The following is an 18,667-nucleotide window of genomic DNA, read 5'->3' as shown; positions in this document are numbered from 1 at the left end:
TACAACTAGCTAAAATTCGTGTTGCTGACAAAGAACTACAAAACACACAGATATAACAACGATTTTTCTCCTTAGAAAATACAAACTTTTTAAGCGGGAAGCCTTCTGTCCCTGATCTGCATCAACTGTGTGTATATTTGTGCACATCCTCTGAAACTTTATTAGGAGACAAAGAAGGCAAAATTGAGCAAACTTTTTCCTAAGAGCTACATTCTCACAACCTCCTCCATCGTCTGCACTGCCCTCTAGTGGATGTATTGAATAACCACCATGCCAACGTAAAGGACGCTTGGAAGCATGTTGGCAGTGATGAGAAATCTCGCTGGGAACAATCGTGTTGAATAGAAGGCAAAAGGCAAAAGGAAAGAAAGACGCAGAAGAGAAACCGATGGATTGATGGAGGAAGTGTTTGTCTGGGGGGGGGTCTTACCACAGCCTTGGAGTAAACGTGGTGTCTGAGGAGTTCCTGGAGTTTAGGTTTGGCCTTAAAAGAAGAACAGAATTAAACATTGGTTGTTTTTAACATAGAATAATGACATTAGGTTTTTACATTACTGAGCCGTTCTAAATATTAAACCCAGTGTTGAGAAACAGTTTTTAAAGATTTACATCTTTAGCAGGAACAGACCAGGTTTCAGATTTAGAATAACAATGACAAAAATAAAACATCAGCCGGCTCCTCCCTTTTTTCCACCTGGATGATATTAACTTTAACCACAAATAGATAAAGACTGAAGAATGATTGAGACGTGACTCTCTCCTTGTGTCCTTACATCATTCAGCATGTAGAGGATGCTGCCGTCTCGTGCCAGATCCACCGCCTGGTTGGTGGGAACAAACACCGTCAGGGGCCCAGGACCCCGCAGAGGAGGGGGCGACCCGCAGTTCTACAAACACACAAACATGTCACTTCTGATTAGAACCACGGATTTAGCACAGATTCATGTTTAATGCCAGTTCCCCAGTAGTTCCTGCTGCTACGGCGGTCAACCTGCCCATTGTCTCACATGTGCAGTTTGTTATCAGAAGCTTTACCATCCAAAATGTTTACCAGCAAACAGACGTTTATTCTGCAGAAACAGTTTCTTGAATACGTCTTCTCCAGCTGATTTGTTTAAGACAAGAATATTAACACGTCCTGTATATGCACATGAAGGAGAGCATACAGTGCTGTGCAGAGGTTTTATGCACTTTAGATGATGAGATTCTTAGCAATCACACAACACCGTCAGGGACTTGTCCCAAATTCATTCTGAAGCATGATGACAAGCCCAAGGGAAGGACGGCCCAGCTCTGATGGGAGGTGGTAACTCCTCCCAGAAGTCTCTGTCTGTCTGTGGCTCACATGTCTCGAGAACTGTTCGTCTTATTGGCTTCACACTTCGTGTAACATCTTACATAAGAGTCGATGCATTTAATGTTTAATCATTTTGTTACTGTTTTTCTTTCTTCTGAATTGTAATAGAGCAGAAGAAGCAGGAGATAGAAATACTGAAAACTGCTTTTGACCAAGAAATTTTGATTTCCTATCATGTTGAGATAAAAACGTATATCTGTGCGATTTTACCAGCCTGGACAGAACACTCACATCAACCAGAGATAGCCAGCGGTTGTATTTTCCATCCTTAGTCAGAATCTCTCCGATCGTCTTATCAGCGAACTGGACAGAAGTAAAAAGAGGAAAGAATTCAAATCACTACTCACTCAGACCAGGGGTCAGAAACGAGGGTCGACCTTTGTCAGATTATTCCCACAGGAGGATGAATAGTCAAGTAACTGAACCATATTGATTTGTGTTACTTTGAGCACAAATAAACTAAAAGGTTTCATTAAACATGGTCATGACAGTTTTACTGAAGCATTTAGTTTAAACTTTATGTCTCAATACAATATATATCAGTTCTGTGTAGATTTTCCACGTTGTGTGAAATAGCTGTTGAACTCACCTGTTCGTCACGAGGCGACCGATCAGACAGAGGGATTGTGATTGGCCGGTCAATGATGTGGATGATCCCATTGGCTGCTGGCAGGTCCTCCCGGAGAACGGTGTATGGTCTGCTGGGGTCTTCCATCAGGATGAACCTCTGCAAAAACAAGGACACACGCATTTAACAAATATGAGCAAAATAACTGACGACAAGACACATTAAGAATTCCACAGAGAGTCGAAACCTTCACTGGACGGACTTCTTCAGAAAAGCTTTAAAAAGGTCACTGAAAGCGTCTTATTCAATCATGGGCTGAATGGATGAACAGATGCATTTCTACAGCAGACCCACATTTTAAGATACTTCACGAACCCCCAATAAAACTGGCAATTTTGTCCAAGGCACAGGCCTATGTCATTTGAGAGAAATGCAGCCGCCTCACATTATAACCAGCAAATCATATCTTTACTACAGTTACTGCCCTCCAGCAACCAGTGGTTTTCAGTCCCTCCAGGTTTTATTGACATATTGCATTCACAATAACATGAGGTCACTGTGACCTTCGATCACGCTAATCTAATCTAAATGAATCCATGAGTCTAAGTGAAGCTTTTAATCAAATTTAAATAGATTTTCTGGAGGAGTTCTTAAAATAACATGCTCACACAGTTTTTTTGTGAAGTCACAGTGATCTTTGAAAACTATCAGCTTCTCCTTGAGTCTCAGTGAGTGTTTGGGGCAGATGTGATGAGATTTCAAACAGATGTTCCTGATATATCATTTTCACAAGAACAAAGGGCTCATCGTGACCTTTGACCCACAAAATATAATCAGTTCATCTTTACATACTCATTAAATGAGAATGTTTGAACCCTGTTTGAAGAAGTTTCCTGAAGGAATTCTTGAGCTATTGTGTTCACAACAATAGGATAGATGGAAAGACAGATAACCTTAAAGCATAATGCCTCCCACCACTGCCTGCTGCTGGTCAGGGAGGCATAAATAAAACAAATTAGGTAAAGGAAATTCATGCAGTAATGTATATGTATATTCCATGTTCAAAATTTTGGTTAAACTGTTATTGACTCATTACTCCTGCATTAGATTCAGATCAGTAATGAATTTTGAATAATTAAGATTGGTCTGCATGAAATAGAGGAAAAACAGTGTCCCCATGACCTCGTAAAAATCCTCTCCTTGATATGTAATAACTTGGTGTCATAAACATGAGGAGTTTGAAGAAATGCCTGATAAGAGCTCCACCCACTGCTACTTAACTGAGACAAACAGGAAGCAAAACGTATTATTCCTTCTTCCTGAGGAGACACGCACACACACACAGAGAAATAAACACAATAAGAAAAACCGCTACACAAAAACAACCACATCCACTGAGAGGACTACTGCTGGAGGAAACACTGGAAACACTGGAAACACTGGAATACTGGAATACCTAAACTTCAACACGCTGCGGACCGAGCCACGACTCAAAGTGAAAGTAAATCTTCTTGTACCGACACACCTCGCTGTCCGTTTGCTGGGCTTTCAGTTTTACTGAGAGACAAAATGTCTTCCAAATCAGACGAGGATTTCTCTTGTCCCATCTGCCATGATATCTACAAAGATCCTGTGGTCCTGTCATGCAGCCACAGCTTCTGTAAAGCCTGTCTGCAGAGATGGTGGAGGGGGAAACAGGCACTTCTGTGCCCGTGCTGTAAGACTAAATCGTCAACGGGCAATCCACCTCGTAACTTGGCTTTGAAGAACCTGTGTGAGGCGTTCTTAAAGGAGAGAGATCGCAAAGGATCGGTAGAGTCTGAGGTTCTCTGCAGTCTGCACGCTGAGAAGCTCAGACTCTTCTGTCTGGATCACAAGGAGGCCGTGTGTCTCGTCTGCAGAGATTCAAAGAAACACACCGACCACACATTCAGACCCATTGATGAGGCTGCACAGGATCACAGAGAGGAGCTGCAGAAACACCTGAAGCCTCTGCAGGAGAAACTGAAGCAGCTGGAACAAGTTAAAGGAAACTGGGACCAAACAGCACAGCACATTCAGGTCCAGGCCCGACAAACAGAGAAGCAGATACAGGAGCAGTTTGAGAAGCTTCGGCAGTTTCTAAAGGAGGAAGAGGAGGCCAGGATCGCTGCTCTGAGGGAGGAAGAGCAGCAGAAGAGTCAGATGATGAAGGAGAAGATTGTGGGTCTGAACAGAGACATAGCAGCTCTTTCTCACACAGTAAGAGTCACAGAGAAGGAGCTGAGAGCTGAGGACGCCTTGTTCCTGTTCAACTACAAGACTGCAGTAGACAGAGTCCAGCAGCGCCCCCTATTGGACGATCCACAGCTGCTCTCAGGAGCTCTGATAGACGAGGCCAAACACCTGGGCAACCTGACCTTCAACATCTGGAACAAGATGAAGGAGATGGTCTCCTACACTCCTGTGATTCTGGATCCAAACACTGCCGACCCCGAGCTTGTCGTGTCTGAAGATCTGACCAGTGTGAGATCTGGAGAGAGGCGCCAGCTTCCGAAAAACACGGAGAGGACCAAATTCTCCTGCTCTGCTCTCGGCTGTCAAGGATTTGACTCAGGGACTCACAGTTGGGACGTTGGCGTCGGAGACAACAAAGACTGGGAACTGGGCGTGTTGGGAGAGCAAACCCAGATGAGCGAACGCCTGAAGGCAGGACTGTGGAGAATTATGTTCTTCAATACGAAGTTGACAGCGTTCTCCACCTCAGGCTCAGAGCAGGATCTGTCTCTGAAGAAGAAGCTCCAGAGGATCAGGGTTCGTCTGGACTTCGACGAAGGAGAACTGTCTTTCTTTGATCTTGACTCCAACACACACATACACACATTCAAACACACTTTCACAGAAACCCTGTTTCCATACATTTACACAGAGAGTCGTCTCGCAGTGAAGATTTTACCAGTGAAGGTGTCTGTGACCGTGGAACAGCCGAGTTAGAGATCATGATGAAAATTCTCGATTTACACACATTTTTCATTTGCCAAGATATAATTTTGATTATTGTCTTTGGTCGTTTTATAAAATTGCGGGTAATGCTAGATTTACAATGTTATTAATAATCTCTGTTCTGTAAAATTAAATTACATATTTAGAAGTTGAAGAAGCAGAAATCACTTCCAGTTCTTGCTCGATGTGACTTTTGAGAGTGGTTGTGACCTCACGTGAGAAATGTGGAAGTGACTGAGAGTCACTGCTTCGATTGAATGATTCCGCTGCAGCAAGTTGAAGAGTGAAGCTGAACTGTAGATCAGTCAAAAAGAATTAGAAATCCAAATGAAGTAGGAAACTTTTGAAATATTAAATAATTCTGGTAATATCCACAGCTGAGGGGTGTTTCAGTTCAGTGAGTGGGACGACACAGTCAGAGCACGGAGCCCAACAGAGTTAATCTCCACTTGTGCCTGCAGAGGGCGCTGTTGCCCAGTGTAGGCTACATAGTGTTGCTTTAAAACCGGGATACAGGTTTACTGAGCTCAGAGGCTTATAATAACAATTAGAAAACATAATTAGCATAAGCAATGCAGTGTTGAACAACAGCTGAGCGTCGCTGTCCCCGGATAAAATATCTGACGTGCTCGTGGTCGCTCGTCGTATTAGCTGTAGCCAATCACCTTGACAAGGGGCCTAAATTGAACCTGTGTGTGTTTGTGTGCTCGCTGCTCACCGCTGCCGGCGCTTGTCAAAGAGAGTTTGCGAGAGAAGAACCGTACAATCAGACATCTTGACGGTGGTTAATATAGCAACCCATCCTGAGATGATGGTTGACGAAGCTGTGATGCTTTTACAGATTCTTTGATTGTGTATCATTTGTATTTGTGATGTAAATTCTTGTGTCACTGGACGGTGGGGTTGATATATTTTTGGATAAAATGCTTAGAAATAGGTGGAAATTCACATAATGAGGAAAAGGTGTTTTCATTTAATGTCTCCGGTAGAAGGGAAGTATCACTTCAATGTTTTGTGTTATGTTGTGTTGAAAATGTGGATATCAAAACTGAATAGATGTTTAACAGAAAGCGAATATAAATTGTGCATTGTGATTTTTCTCTGATTGTTCTTTGGATTATTTTAATTGTGGGATCAATAAAAATTAAATCTAAGGGATCAATTAATTTTGTCTCGGTTGATTATTATTACCTTGTTGTCTTTGCTCCTGAACCTGGCTCCTCCATACAGGTTGACGTCCCGTCCCTCCAGATCCTTGTAGAGGTGCTGACCCAGGATCAGGTGGTTTTTACACACCTCCTCCTCATTAACGCCCTGTAAGCAAAGTGTAAGGTAGTAGAGCAATAATCTAGGATTTAATTGTTGATCATTTCCTTCCTACTAGAGAGGAGGTGTTTCATGTGTTATGGATCAGGACGTAGCTCTAATCAAAAATGGTAACCGTCATAGATACCTCCTCCATGTTAGTAGAGCTGGACTCAAGTTTGGTTTTAATTATTATTTATAAATGCTGTTATTTGATGCTATAAACTGGGGTTGAATGTCATGATTGACAAATTAAACTGACTCGTGATTGGTTGAGTGCGGCTTCACACGGCTCATCATTACTGTGCTGAATAATGGAGACGTTATCGTCCATCTTTATTTACAGTCTGTTTATGTGCTGAGGAAAACTGAGGAGGCCATTAAAAGAGGAAGTTAGACAGACAGACAGACAGACAGACAGACAGACAGAAAGACAGACAGACAGACAGACAGACAGACAGACAGACAGACAGACAGACAGACAGACAGACAGAAAGACAGACAGACAGACAGACAGACAGACAGACAGAAAGACAGACAGACAGACAGACAGACAGACAGACACACAGACAGACAGACAGACACACACACACACACACACACACACACACACACACACACACACACACACACACACACACACACACACACACACACACACACAGACAGAGAGACAGAGAGACAGAGAGAGAGAGAGACAGATATACAGACAGATATAGAGACAGATAGACAGACAGACAGACAGACAGACAGACAGACAGACAGACAGACAGACAGACAGACAGACAGACAGACAGACAGACACACAGACAGACAGACAGACAGACAGACAGACACACACACACACACACACACACACACACACATACATACACACACACACACACACACACACACACACACACACACACACACACACACAGACAGACAGACAGAGAGACAGAGAGAGAGAGAGAGCGAGAGACAGATATACAGACAGATATAGAGACAGACAGACAGACAGACAGACAGACAGACAGACAGACAGACAGACAGACACACACACACACACACACACATACATACATACACACACACACACACACACAGACACACAGACAGAGAGACAGAGAGAGAGAGAGAGAGACAGATATACAGACAGATATAGAGACAGATAGACAGACAGACTGACAGACCTATACAGACAGACAGACAGACAGACAGACAGACAGGTGAACCTACAGTTAGAGGTGTTCTCATCAGGGGGATGAAAGCTGTGAAAGGGCCGTTGTGACTCAGCAGCAGAAAACAGCCTTTCTCTGAAACACACACACAGGTACAAAGACCAAAAGTCAGAACACAACCACCACCACAATGACACCAAACTGTAGGAAGGTGGTGAGAGAGGCAGAACATTTTTTAACAACTCTAATCCCGTAGTTATTGAACACATTGTTTTAGATCCACATTAAATGTAAATGTTAAACTGGATCTAATCAAACTGGATCAGTGAATCCAGCAATTAGGGTTTGGGTAGTGGTTCTGGTTCTGTTTACCGAACAGGGAGACAGCCTCAGTCAGATTTTCTCTCTGGGGTCCGCTCCGGCCGAGCTCTATGATCCGCTCCATCAGGTTACCAAAGCAACGCCGACCATCACCGATCTGACCGGCCTCACACACACACCTGAGAGAGGAAGAGGGTGACGGGACGACTAATTACACAACAATACACACATTCTTACAAACTAAACACAGAGCTCGAAGACATAGAGACAAAAACAGTGTTTGTGAGTCTGACCGGGGTTGTCCATCCAGCTCGGTCTGACACACAGCTGTGGGGTCACACGTGTCTGCTGAACAAGCAGAGACCAGCTCACATCCAAACTCAGGGCTGCCACCTACAGGGGACATGCCAGACATGCACTCACAGCTGGACTGAGAGACAAACAGACACACAAACACACACACAGATAAACACAATGTTAAAGAAATCCCTTCCACCAATTATTATTACGGTTTTGCTCCTGTCTTAACTTCAGATCAAAAAAATGAAATTCTAAGAAGTGTCATCGAACCCCATCACTCCAGCTCTGGAGCTCTCTCACCTTGTTGGGTCCTCTAAAGACACACACGGTGGAGTTCATGGGACACCCTCCATTGTTCTCTGAGCAAGGGTTTCTGGGTACACAGATCCTTCCATCACCCTGGTAGTCGGGCTTGCAGACGCAGCTGACCCTTGACCCCTGTGAGGAGCACTCTGCATTGACGTCACAGTCTGTTCCTGAACAAATACCTGAACCGGAGAATGAAGATTTTTAGTCTACACTAGGGTCCAGATGAAACCCTGTAAATAACCCTCAAATATAAAATCAGGATTACACCCTTGTGGTCATTTGCCGTCACAAACCACAATGGAGTTATGGCATTAATTGGAGGTAGAACTTCTTATTTTTGCTTTATGTTGTGATGCAACTTGTCCGATTGGCAGAGGCAGATAATATATATATATATATACACATTAATATTGGTTTATATTGGTTATTATAGGTTTGTAAAGGAGGAAATCAGCCTCCAGATCAGCAAATTGCTAAATTAAATTCCAATAGCTGTGATCCATTCAGTAGAGAGGAGTCACAATGCATATTTACCACATAAAGTATTGAATTCAAACACTTTGCACTACAATGTTATTTAAAGTCTCAAATAAAAACAGAGAAATCTGAATGTGGAGCAGCTTGTTTACCTCCGCATTTGCCCTTTGCTGTCTTCCTGTATCCGGGCAAACATTCACAGCTGGCGGTGTCTCCCTCTCCGCTGCAGAATGAGTAGGGGTTGCAGTTGCTGCACCTGGAGTTCACTGTCAATGTCACAAACACACCACAGCACCAGTGTGAGCGACAATTACACATCACACAAACAGTAAACATGCACATGGAGCAGTAATTACAACGTGATCTGACACCTGAAGACAAGGCCCACAGTTTGTCTGTGCTCCTCGATCGTTTTGAAATCATTTCTGATTCCCTTCATTTGTCTGTTTTAGTCCAAATTCATCCTTTAATTATTAGTGTGAACCATAGACTTTCAGTAATGATGCACATCATGTGGTCACTTCCTCCTTGTATCTAGAAATGAAGCTAAATTATCCTGGATCCGAGCGCTTCGCCATCATTCCACTGAGCCCTCCGGAGCCTGATATGCAGCCTGAGGAGACAGTCTGCATGCAGCCGCCCCTTTGTTTGTTCCGTGGGGAATAAATAATTTAATCCATATTCTTATTCAGAGGTGTAAATTAAATTTATTCCCACAAGTTCACGGCAGAATATTACTCAGAGATAAGGCCGTCCTCCTTCTAGTCGAGATAAAAGTAAAAAAACGTCTATCATTATAAGTTCTCTGTTAATTTATTTTTCAGTGTGGATGACAAATTAATACCAGGGATTTAATAGCCTAACATAATCAGAGCATCTTAGAATTTGTGAATTATGATATTTAATTAAACCCAATGAGATGTAGTTATACAGTCTGAGCCTAACATGTTTGGCTGCATGATGATTCTCGGTCTCACCTTGGTCACAGATCTTCCCGGTGTACGGCGGCTGACACAAACACTGTCCGTCCCCGTCTGGACCTGCCATGCACACTCCATGCACACAGCCACACTCTGTACAGATGCAGACAAAGTGCAGGGACAGTTTATCAAACAGCTGTGGGAGGTTTCTGCTGCTTCCAACACAGTGTTCACATCGAGAGGTTATATTCTTCACTCGTGTGTGCTCAGAGGTGAGGAGGCAAGACAGAGTTTACCTTTATTACACTTTTCTCCATAAGCGTTTGGGTCCTTACACTCCTGACAGGCGAACCCAGAGAAGCCGTCCTGAACAGAGAAGGTTTTTCATTTTTACCATTCGTTTAGTTATATCACCACAAAATCAACAAGATGTTTAAAAAACGTCTTGTTCCCCTCCACACGCAAAACACAAATTAGAAATAATGCCCAGCACAAAGGCATAAAAAGAACATGGAGTCCAACAAATACATAAACGTCTCTGTGAACTCCCGACAGATACTGACCTCACAGACGCAGGTCCCGTTGCCCAGGTCTCCGTCCTGACAGAGTCCATGGAAGTTACAGGTCTTCCCTGACCAGCTGGGACAGGCTGCAGAGAGACAGACAGGCAGACAGACAGACAGGCAGATGGGCAGACAGACAGACAGACAGACAGACAGACAGACAGACAGACAGACAGACAGACAGACAGACAGACAGACAGACAGACAGACAGTGAGACAGGACAGTGAGACAGGACATGGTTCAACAGTTCACATTCTCATTACAACTGATTTTGAGGGGAATATCCATATCTGAACCACACCAGTAATCTAGATAATTCTCATCTCCATTTTAGCTTTCCATGTGTTTTGGTGTGTGTGTGTGTGTGTGTGTGTGTGTGTGTGTGTGTGTGTGTGTGTGTGTGTCTGTGTGTCTTACGGAGACACAGCGTTCCCCAGTGCTCCGGGCAACACTGTGGCTGCATGACACCCTTGGCACAGTGGTGCTGACATCCTTCCAGCGGCACACTGCTGCCCCCGATCTGCACCACGTAACTGCAGCACACAGAGAACACAAAGTCAACGAGCTGCTCCATCAACACATCGTATCACGACCACATCCACCCATCAGGTTCAGGTGTGTGTGTTAGAGCAGAAAATCATTCTCTTCTCTGATATGTTTAGCGTTACGTGTCAGTTATTACCATAGGAAGATAAATAGTCAAAAATAGTCTAACTTTATTTCTTTAGCAATTTTTCTAAACAATGTCTCAAATTGCTGAATAAAATACGTGGGGAATTAAGCAGCACGGAACAAAACAAAAAATTAAAATATAACATAAAGCTCTGGAAAACATTAAAAAAACACCTGACACCCAGTGGCCGGAGGAAGAGGGTGAGGAGAGGGGGTGTTCAGTTGGTTGCAATATGCATCTTCACCACTAGATGCCACTATACCCCAAACACTGAACCGTTAAGTACAGTATTGGAGAAGATCGACTCAGTTACTTTGCTGCCAGGTTAGTACCTGCAGTTTAAGGTGCCCACAATACCGAAGCCGTGCGGGCAGCTAGCGGTGGTGACGGCGGCACAGGAAGTGCATGATGTGTACGTGTCCAGCCTCTGAGAGATGTCACATCGACCAGGAGGAGGAGTCTGGGGAAAACAGAGGAGATCTGTCATCAATCTGAACATCAGTGTTCCTCTGGGTTTCTCTACAGAACGACACAAATCTGCTGCTCTGAGTCCAGATCAAACTCAACGTCAGTTCAGTCCCGTGTCTACTTCCACGGAATCTGTCCCAACAGTTCATAGAAGCAGTGGTAACACTAGTGTGGTAAAAGTAATGGTACCAGAGGTAGTAGCAGTAATTTAATGATGAAGCTGGTTGATTTGGAGATATTTTAAATAATCTGCAAACTTCAGGGAACTTCTACCCAATGCACCAGATTTTATCACAGTTGTGAATAAATGCAGTGACATAAAATGTACAATATGTATAAAGTTATATAATACTAAGTAATTTATGTAGGTACAATACTTGAGTAAATGTGCCTTGTCAGTTTTCTTCACTGAATATTTTTCAAAGCACAGTTCAGCTGTGTAAAGACGAGCTACTCAAATCGTTTAAGTAATGTGGGTGAAAAAGAGGTTGTTTCCTAAATCCAGGCCACAACAGCAGAATGTGTGACGCACCTGAACTGAACTGTAGAGCAGCTAACATGTTTCAAAATTGTAACTTGTAACAGTGGCAGTAAAGGAGTTGACAAGTTAATTTGTTAAGTTCAAAAAAGTGTTTTATAGATGAACCCAACACAGAGACATGATTCCTGCTAAAAACAATTAGAAGACAGCAGCTATAAATATGAACATCCAGGACATTTGAAGATTGTTATTGTTAATTATTTAGTCATAAAGCAAAGTGTTGAACCGATTAACAGGTGGACCTGATTAAGGAGGAAGATGAAAATTTAGAAGATCTCAAAAATTCATCCTGAGGAGGAAACAACGGATGGATTTCAAACTCTATAGTGAAACTTGAGGTAAAGTCAGGGATTCACCAAAGTCTTTAGAGATCCATCATCATGAATGTCTGTACACAAATCAGACCAACGTGTGGAGCGAGCAGACAACACTTCCACACTCTGATAGAAGGACCTGGGACTTCAGGGCAGAGTCAGTAAATACACTAAGAGTTGATGTGGGATGTAAATGCTCCTTCGTGGTTTCTCTGTGCTGCTGTTTAGCTGCAACAGATCATCATCACACTGCTCATTTCTCTAAGCTCCGGTCTAGGCCTCCAATGGGCTCACAGTAATATGCAGCACAGAGGGCGCCGTGTGACAAGGCGTTTCGTCCCAGGTGAGGTTCTGAAACACCAAAGTAGAAAAACAGAGAAGGCAAAGCAGCCAAGTTCCCTGAGGCTCCACACACAGAATGTCTGATCACGTTTGTCCACAACAACGATTCAGTGAGAACTCCCTTAAATTCTAAGATTCAAACTATTATAAAAAACGAGTTGGAGCGTTTGTAAAACCTGTGAGAACAGATGTAAAATGTTTTCTGTGTGTGAAGAGCATAAACCTGATGATGACATCCTGATCAGCTGCTTTGACCATGACCACTTTGTTTATAGCTGAGCTGGCACATTGGCTCTGTGATTGAAAGGTCCAGGGCTGTTCCCTCACATTTGATATTCATGTTCCCCGATGAATGAACCACAGTGGCTGTGGTGATCATCTGACTTTACCTCTTGTACCACGAGCAGAGGTTTTCATCTATCCTGTGGAAAGTCTCAAAAAAACGATTGGATGGATCACTATAAAACCCACATTCCTGTTCTCCTGAGGATACACAGTAATAACTCTTATGATCTTCTGACTCTTCACCAAGCACCGTTATCGGACTGAAGTTTCAATTCATCCAATACTTTGGTTTATGACTGAAAAACCCGCAAAACTACATTCCTATCAAAGTAATGCACGGCTGAGGAGAGAGAGGAGTCGTCTAGAAACCAGAAGGTTGCTGGTTTAATCCCCACTTCCTCCAGAGATAGTGCTGAGGAGCCTCTGAGGAAGACAGTGACCCGCTAGCTGTTCCTGAAGCTGCCTCATTCGTGTGCGACACAGTGTCAAATGTTCAGTTTCCTGCACCTGTTTGGTAGCGGTGAGAAAATGTTAACATCCAAACATATAAAACGAGATAGTGAATAATGTTAAACCTGCTCAACTTCAGCATGTTGGCATCTTCAGTGAGTGAGTGAGTGAGTGCTTGTATACCAACATTAACATCTGACCTGAGGCCCTGTTGTGATTCACAGCAGCTTCACAGAGGCTGTAATCTGGATGAAGACGCTTCATCCTTTGATGAAGCAAACAAATAAATATCTGGAGTACTTGGTTAAGGTTTAAGGTGTTTGTTAGGCCTTTAACCCTAACCCTTCAATTTTCACTTGAATCAAAACTTAAGCGGAGTCCGCATGACCCCGAACTTTTCATTCATACAGTGAGCAAAAGTTATTCTTTACTAAAAACACATATAATCTTTGAGTTCAGACTGTGCAGGAAAAACAATCTGTGGTGTAACGACATCCATCAGATGTGAGGAATCTTAACGGCACAGACAGGTGTCAGGGTATCTCAGTGTGAGGGTGTGTGTGTAAAGTGTGTTACCGGTTGTTGCAGTGACGTTTGCAGGCGGAGCAGCAGCAGCAGCAGCAGCAGCATGGCTCACACTGTCACATCCAGTAGAGAAAAAAATAAATCCACCAGTCCACTGTCCTCCTCAGTCAGTAGGACAAAAAGGAATCAGTAGAAAAAGTGGAATATTTGTGACGGGAGAGTTCAATCTCTCACATGCAGAGTGAGCCCAAAGCACAACCTGCAGTACGAGCTACAGGAAAAAACACTCAGATAACGACATCCTCTGTGCAGGAATAACACACCAATTAAAAAACAATAGACTCCAGCAGGAGCGTGGCCAAGAAAACTGGAAACAACCTGTTGCTCAAGAGAGAAACTGGGAAAACAGCTGAAAATATGAAAAAAATCTGACGGTGCAGGGTGGATCCAGGCACCAGCGTGGGGATTATCAGCAGTTTTCTCGGCCTGGAGGCAACAATCCCTGTTATCTGGGAACCAAGAAAAACAAACAGCAAACAACTTAACTTTCAGCTCAGTGTCCGGTGAGGCAGAGAGCGACCAGAGGCTGGACTGACTGCTGCCGTCCTTTTCCTCTGTTCTAGGGAAAAAAAGAAAAACAGAAACTGGCACCTCCTGGAACCTCCCAGCAGAGGTCATCTCCTCCTACTACTCCCCTCATAGTAACAGCAGCAGTACTTGTAGTAACAGTACGAGTACTTATACAGAAAGAAGCAGCAGTCCCGATACCGGTATCGTTGAAGTAAAGTAAAAGTAACATAAATATATACACTCACTACTCTCTTCAAAATCTCTGGACTCTTGTTACTGTTTTACATAAACATAAAAAAACCCACTGACCTTTAGTTTGAATCACTTTAAAACTATTAAGATGACTTTATAAATTAGATTAGTTCATTTTTGTCAGATAAAAATTACTCACTTCTAGAATTACTAAATTATTTCTAGATTAATCAGTTTGTCATTTGGTTCAGGTTGGTTTTTAATTGACTTATAGTTTCAGCTCTAGATTTAATACAAGGCTTTGGCGTTATTATGACCCTGGGTTATAGTAAAAATGGCATTTTCTCTTTTTATCTATGGTTTTTTATCCTTTTCTCTCTGAGGTTGTCTCCGCCTGAATCTTATTCTCACTTGTTGTCCAGCTCATGTTTTTGTTTACAGCGGATCAGGAGCTGCTGTAAACAAAACCTTTAGATAATGAAGCTACAGTGGATATAAAAAAGTGTCGAGTGAGAGAGAGAAAGAGAAGGAAACGCCTTTAATTGCCTTTACTGTCGTTGCTAAATAATTATACTAACAGGTAGATTCAAGTATTATAAGAATGTTTATTAGAATGTTTTTGGTCTTTGACTGCGAGCTCTATCTGAGACCGGAGAGAGAGAGAGATTGAGAGAAATCCTCTCTCTTCCTGACAGGAAGTTTCGGGCGGAACTCTCTCTCCCGGCCGTCCCAGTGGGGCAGCGTGATGTGGACGGATTTCCTCGTCAGCTGACACAACTCCTCGTTGGCTTCTCCAAATGAAACCAGGACAAATTTGAAAGCTGTGTTTCTTTCCTGTTTTATCTCGGTTTGATTTTTAACAAAACAGATGACAGACGGATCGGGGTGATTCTTACCATAGGGGATGGGGGGGGTTTAAAGGTCAAACTGCAAACAGGCCGAACAATGGCAGGAAGCAGGCTGGTGTTCAGGGGCTGTCAGTAAGCCACTGCAGAGATTTACTGCCTTGCTCATTGGCTCTCCAGCAGTCTAGAAAAACTTTTTTTTTAACTGTTTACCTTCACAAATACAGATGACGGTGCAAGAATTCAAGACGAGAAGTTCAGAGATCACCAGAGTTATAACCGACACTTTCAATCCTGTCTGTTTGTTGGTTGGTTGCTCTGTCAGCAGAAATACGCAAAAACTACTGAACAAATTTGCTGATGGGACTTGGAGCAAGAAGAAGTAATTCGATTGTGGGCACTGGTATTTAGGACTTTGGTAAATTTGGTTTTGGTTTGATTGGATTTCCAGAAACTGTGTGAAAACTCTCATGAGGTATATTCTAGTTGTAATTCATTTTGAGGGGGAAATCAGTATCTGCACCAAACTGATCTATCAAACAGTTGTGGAGACATTTTCAATAACATTTCATGACGATCCCTCGAGTAGTCGCAGACTGACGGACCAACATTGATATACCTAGAGTTACATTTCTAAAAAACAAAATATATGAAGTCTAAATCTTTATTCATAAGGTGAATACTGACTGAGAGGATACAGACTGACCCCACAAGGCTTAATTCAGTACTGAAGCTCTTCCTCAGGTTAAAGAACCAGAGTGTAGTACTTTCCTCCTGACAAATAACATCACTGTGATCTTTATGTTTAGCCGATACTTTGACCTAGTATCTGTGTCTGCGTGCTGTCTACTGGCTGATGCTGTCCTTTACACTGGATGTACTGTATCTGTGGTCTGTGATATACTCCAAAAGCTCTGTGTTGCCTTGAGGTGGTTTGATTGAGTCCGAACAAATTAAGAATTCAAATACTTTTAGTTTGACATAATCACACACACACACACACACACACACACACACACACACACACACACACACACACACACACACACACACACACACACACACACACACACACACACACACACACACACACACACACACACACACACTGCTGACTCCTGAACAAGTAATAAAAACCTAATTAAAGAAAAGAAGAGAGGTCACAGGGCAGCGGTAGAGGTCGTGTCTCTCAGCCCTGTGACCATCCAACCTCAACTCAGGCCTCCAATCAGCAGAAAACAGCCAAGCAGACAAGAAACACCATGAGAGGAAGTGAGGGAGGATTAACTCTCAGTGTCGCATCCCTCTGGTTGTTCACTGGTGTCTCTGGGATTCAGTCGTTAAGAATAACCACATCACCTCAAGAACACCCAGCGTGCAGGGCCGTGCACAGACAGTTTGGGGTCAGGTGGTCTTCACTGTTTCTACATTTATATATAGTGTAAATAAAGTAGACTATGTACACTGCACGCTGGGGATATGAGACAACCTTCTGATGCTTGTCACAACTTTAAAGAACAACTTATTACCTGGTAGACGCTGTAGAGGTCAAGCAGGTCAGGGACACGTAGCCTCGACTCTGCAAGGTGCTCGATTTACATTTGTAAATTGTTCGATTGTGTCGGCTTAACGTGTTTTTTAAAATTACGAATTGATGCCATCCTGGTGCATATTAACAGACTTAGATTATACGTTTAGTCAAAAGACATTTTATAAAAGTCCCACCGAACGTGTCCTTATTTAGTCAGAGAAACACTGATGTGAAAAACTCATCAGGTTACCAGTTCTCCAGCTACGTGACCTACCAGACAAACAACATGCATTGGAACTAATGATGGATTCATGTGTTTCATCCATATGCAAGGATATGAAACACATCAGGTTTGTGAAGTAGAAGAAACTCCAAGGTCTTCACCAGTAGAAGAACACCTGCGTTTCTCAAGCTAAACAGAACTTTCAGCTAATCTGAACCAGAGTTAAGACTTTTAACAGTTTACTCAACATTCAATCTGGAAACAATATATAAATATAAATCTGCTGCCACTAAACTGGGTCGTTCACTGATCTGACGCAAACTACCAAAGATGTAGGAACTAGTAACCTGCCATTTGAAGATGAAAAACACTGAACCAGGATTACATCTTTTTAACTTTTAACTACAAATGTAACTGACTTTAACCAAACTGTTTTAGCATCTGAGCTGAACTGTAAGTTAACAGTGAATAAACAGAGTTAAACCGAGTCAAAGATCTGCTGCTAAACCTGTTAACCTGACCAGCACTTGCTAATGCTACGCTACCTGAACTACCGACATTTACTAACCAGTGAACAAATACTTAGCAGCTAAATCCAAACTCCTAGATAACCTGGATATAGATTTGTGCCAAACAGGATGATTAGCCCACCTGTACCAAACTGGTATAGCTTAGCTATTTCATGCTAGCTAACATGAAATAGCTAAGCTACACGATTCCACTAAAGGTTGTTCACTGAACTTATTGGACTTAACTGAACCTTAGTTTAAACTAATCCGTTAACCAACTTAACAGTTCCACTGAACCATAAACCAAAACTCAGCTAAATCCAAATGTCAATAACATAATCAAAGAAACTGAGGTTTTTGCGATTAAGCTAAAGTTACCATAACTAAATGTTTATAACTTTTTAATTTGCATTTAAATTTAACGGATTTTCTTTGTTTGAATGTCAAAATTTCCCGTCAAGGTGAATTCTCCACTAAACCCAATTAAATACGTGATTAAGTCTGATAAATTAGATGCTAACGGCAAAACAATTTATCCAGAGTAGTTTCCCATCCGTGACAGTTTCACCTTTTCGCTACAAAATGCACGGTCATGTCACTTTGTTCCAAACAGAAATCCTGCTCAGATCCAGCGTTTCCATGAGATAAACCTTCAAAATGTGATGATTGTCTTAATTTCCTCAAATGAAAGCTGTGGCTGAAAATCTGTCCCTGGTCAGTTGACCTTCTCGAGCTCATCAAGGCCAAGCAGAGGTCAGATAAGACATTTTGCTGATCAGACCTTTCCCAGTACAGTATCTCTGCCCCCGGCCCATGAGAGTGTCCCTAAAAAGGAAATCGGTCAAACCTCTCGACCAGCAGCTCCGGCAGACAGGAAATAGAGGAAGTTGAATGAGTTGAAAGGTGGCCGCGCGTTTCGTGCCGCTGAACTGC

At 42.7% G+C, this 18,667-nt stretch overlaps 2 protein-coding genes across 3 annotated transcripts in view; one reads left to right on the top strand and one right to left on the bottom strand.

Moving 5' to 3' along the window:
- stab1 (stabilin 1) overlaps window positions 1-14,432 on the bottom strand; it is a 46,033-nt gene extending 31,601 nt beyond the window's left edge. Inside the window, exons 1-16 of one of the 2 annotated variants that reach the window (XM_062408587.1) lie at window positions 13,916-14,432; window positions 11,272-11,399; window positions 10,684-10,799; window positions 10,266-10,351; window positions 9,999-10,068; window positions 9,760-9,855; window positions 8,935-9,048; window positions 8,297-8,484; window positions 7,990-8,126; window positions 7,748-7,875; window positions 7,434-7,510; window positions 6,099-6,221; window positions 1,947-2,084; window positions 1,589-1,660; window positions 774-887; window positions 431-484 (exon numbers count right to left, since the gene is read on the bottom strand). In XM_062408587.1, the coding sequence (XP_062264571.1) occupies window positions 431-484; window positions 774-887; window positions 1,589-1,660; window positions 1,947-2,084; window positions 6,099-6,221; window positions 7,434-7,510; window positions 7,748-7,875; window positions 7,990-8,126; window positions 8,297-8,484; window positions 8,935-9,048; window positions 9,760-9,855; window positions 9,999-10,068; window positions 10,266-10,351; window positions 10,684-10,799; window positions 11,272-11,399; window positions 13,916-13,969 (1,695 nt within the window). In that variant the 5' untranslated portion in view covers window positions 13,970-14,432. The remainder of the gene's footprint in view (window positions 1-430; window positions 485-773; window positions 888-1,588; window positions 1,661-1,946; window positions 2,085-6,098; window positions 6,222-7,433; window positions 7,511-7,747; window positions 7,876-7,989; window positions 8,127-8,296; window positions 8,485-8,934; window positions 9,049-9,759; window positions 9,856-9,998; window positions 10,069-10,265; window positions 10,352-10,683; window positions 10,800-11,271; window positions 11,400-13,915) is intronic. The other variant, XM_062408595.1, reaches the window with a different exon arrangement.
- Window positions 3,260-6,067, top strand: LOC133971308 (nuclear factor 7, ovary-like). The gene has a single exon (XM_062408607.1). It carries the CDS (start codon window positions 3,495-3,497, stop codon window positions 4,896-4,898), a length of 1,404 nt encoding a protein of 467 aa, XP_062264591.1. The 5' UTR covers window positions 3,260-3,494; the 3' UTR covers window positions 4,899-6,067.
- Window positions 14,433-18,667: the final 4,235 nt, after the last annotated feature.

This window comes from Platichthys flesus, chromosome 2, assembly GCF_949316205.1.
Source record: "Platichthys flesus chromosome 2, fPlaFle2.1, whole genome shotgun sequence".
Taxonomy (NCBI): domain Eukaryota; kingdom Metazoa; phylum Chordata; class Actinopteri; order Pleuronectiformes; family Pleuronectidae; genus Platichthys; species Platichthys flesus.
This window is presented reverse-complemented; position numbering and strand designations above follow the sequence as displayed.

Bases quoted from the DNA above. Each gene is read 5' to 3' on its own strand.
- LOC133971308 (XM_062408607.1), top strand. From the start codon at position 3,495: ATGTCTTCCAAATCAGACGAGGATTTCTCTTGTCCCATCTGCCATGAT.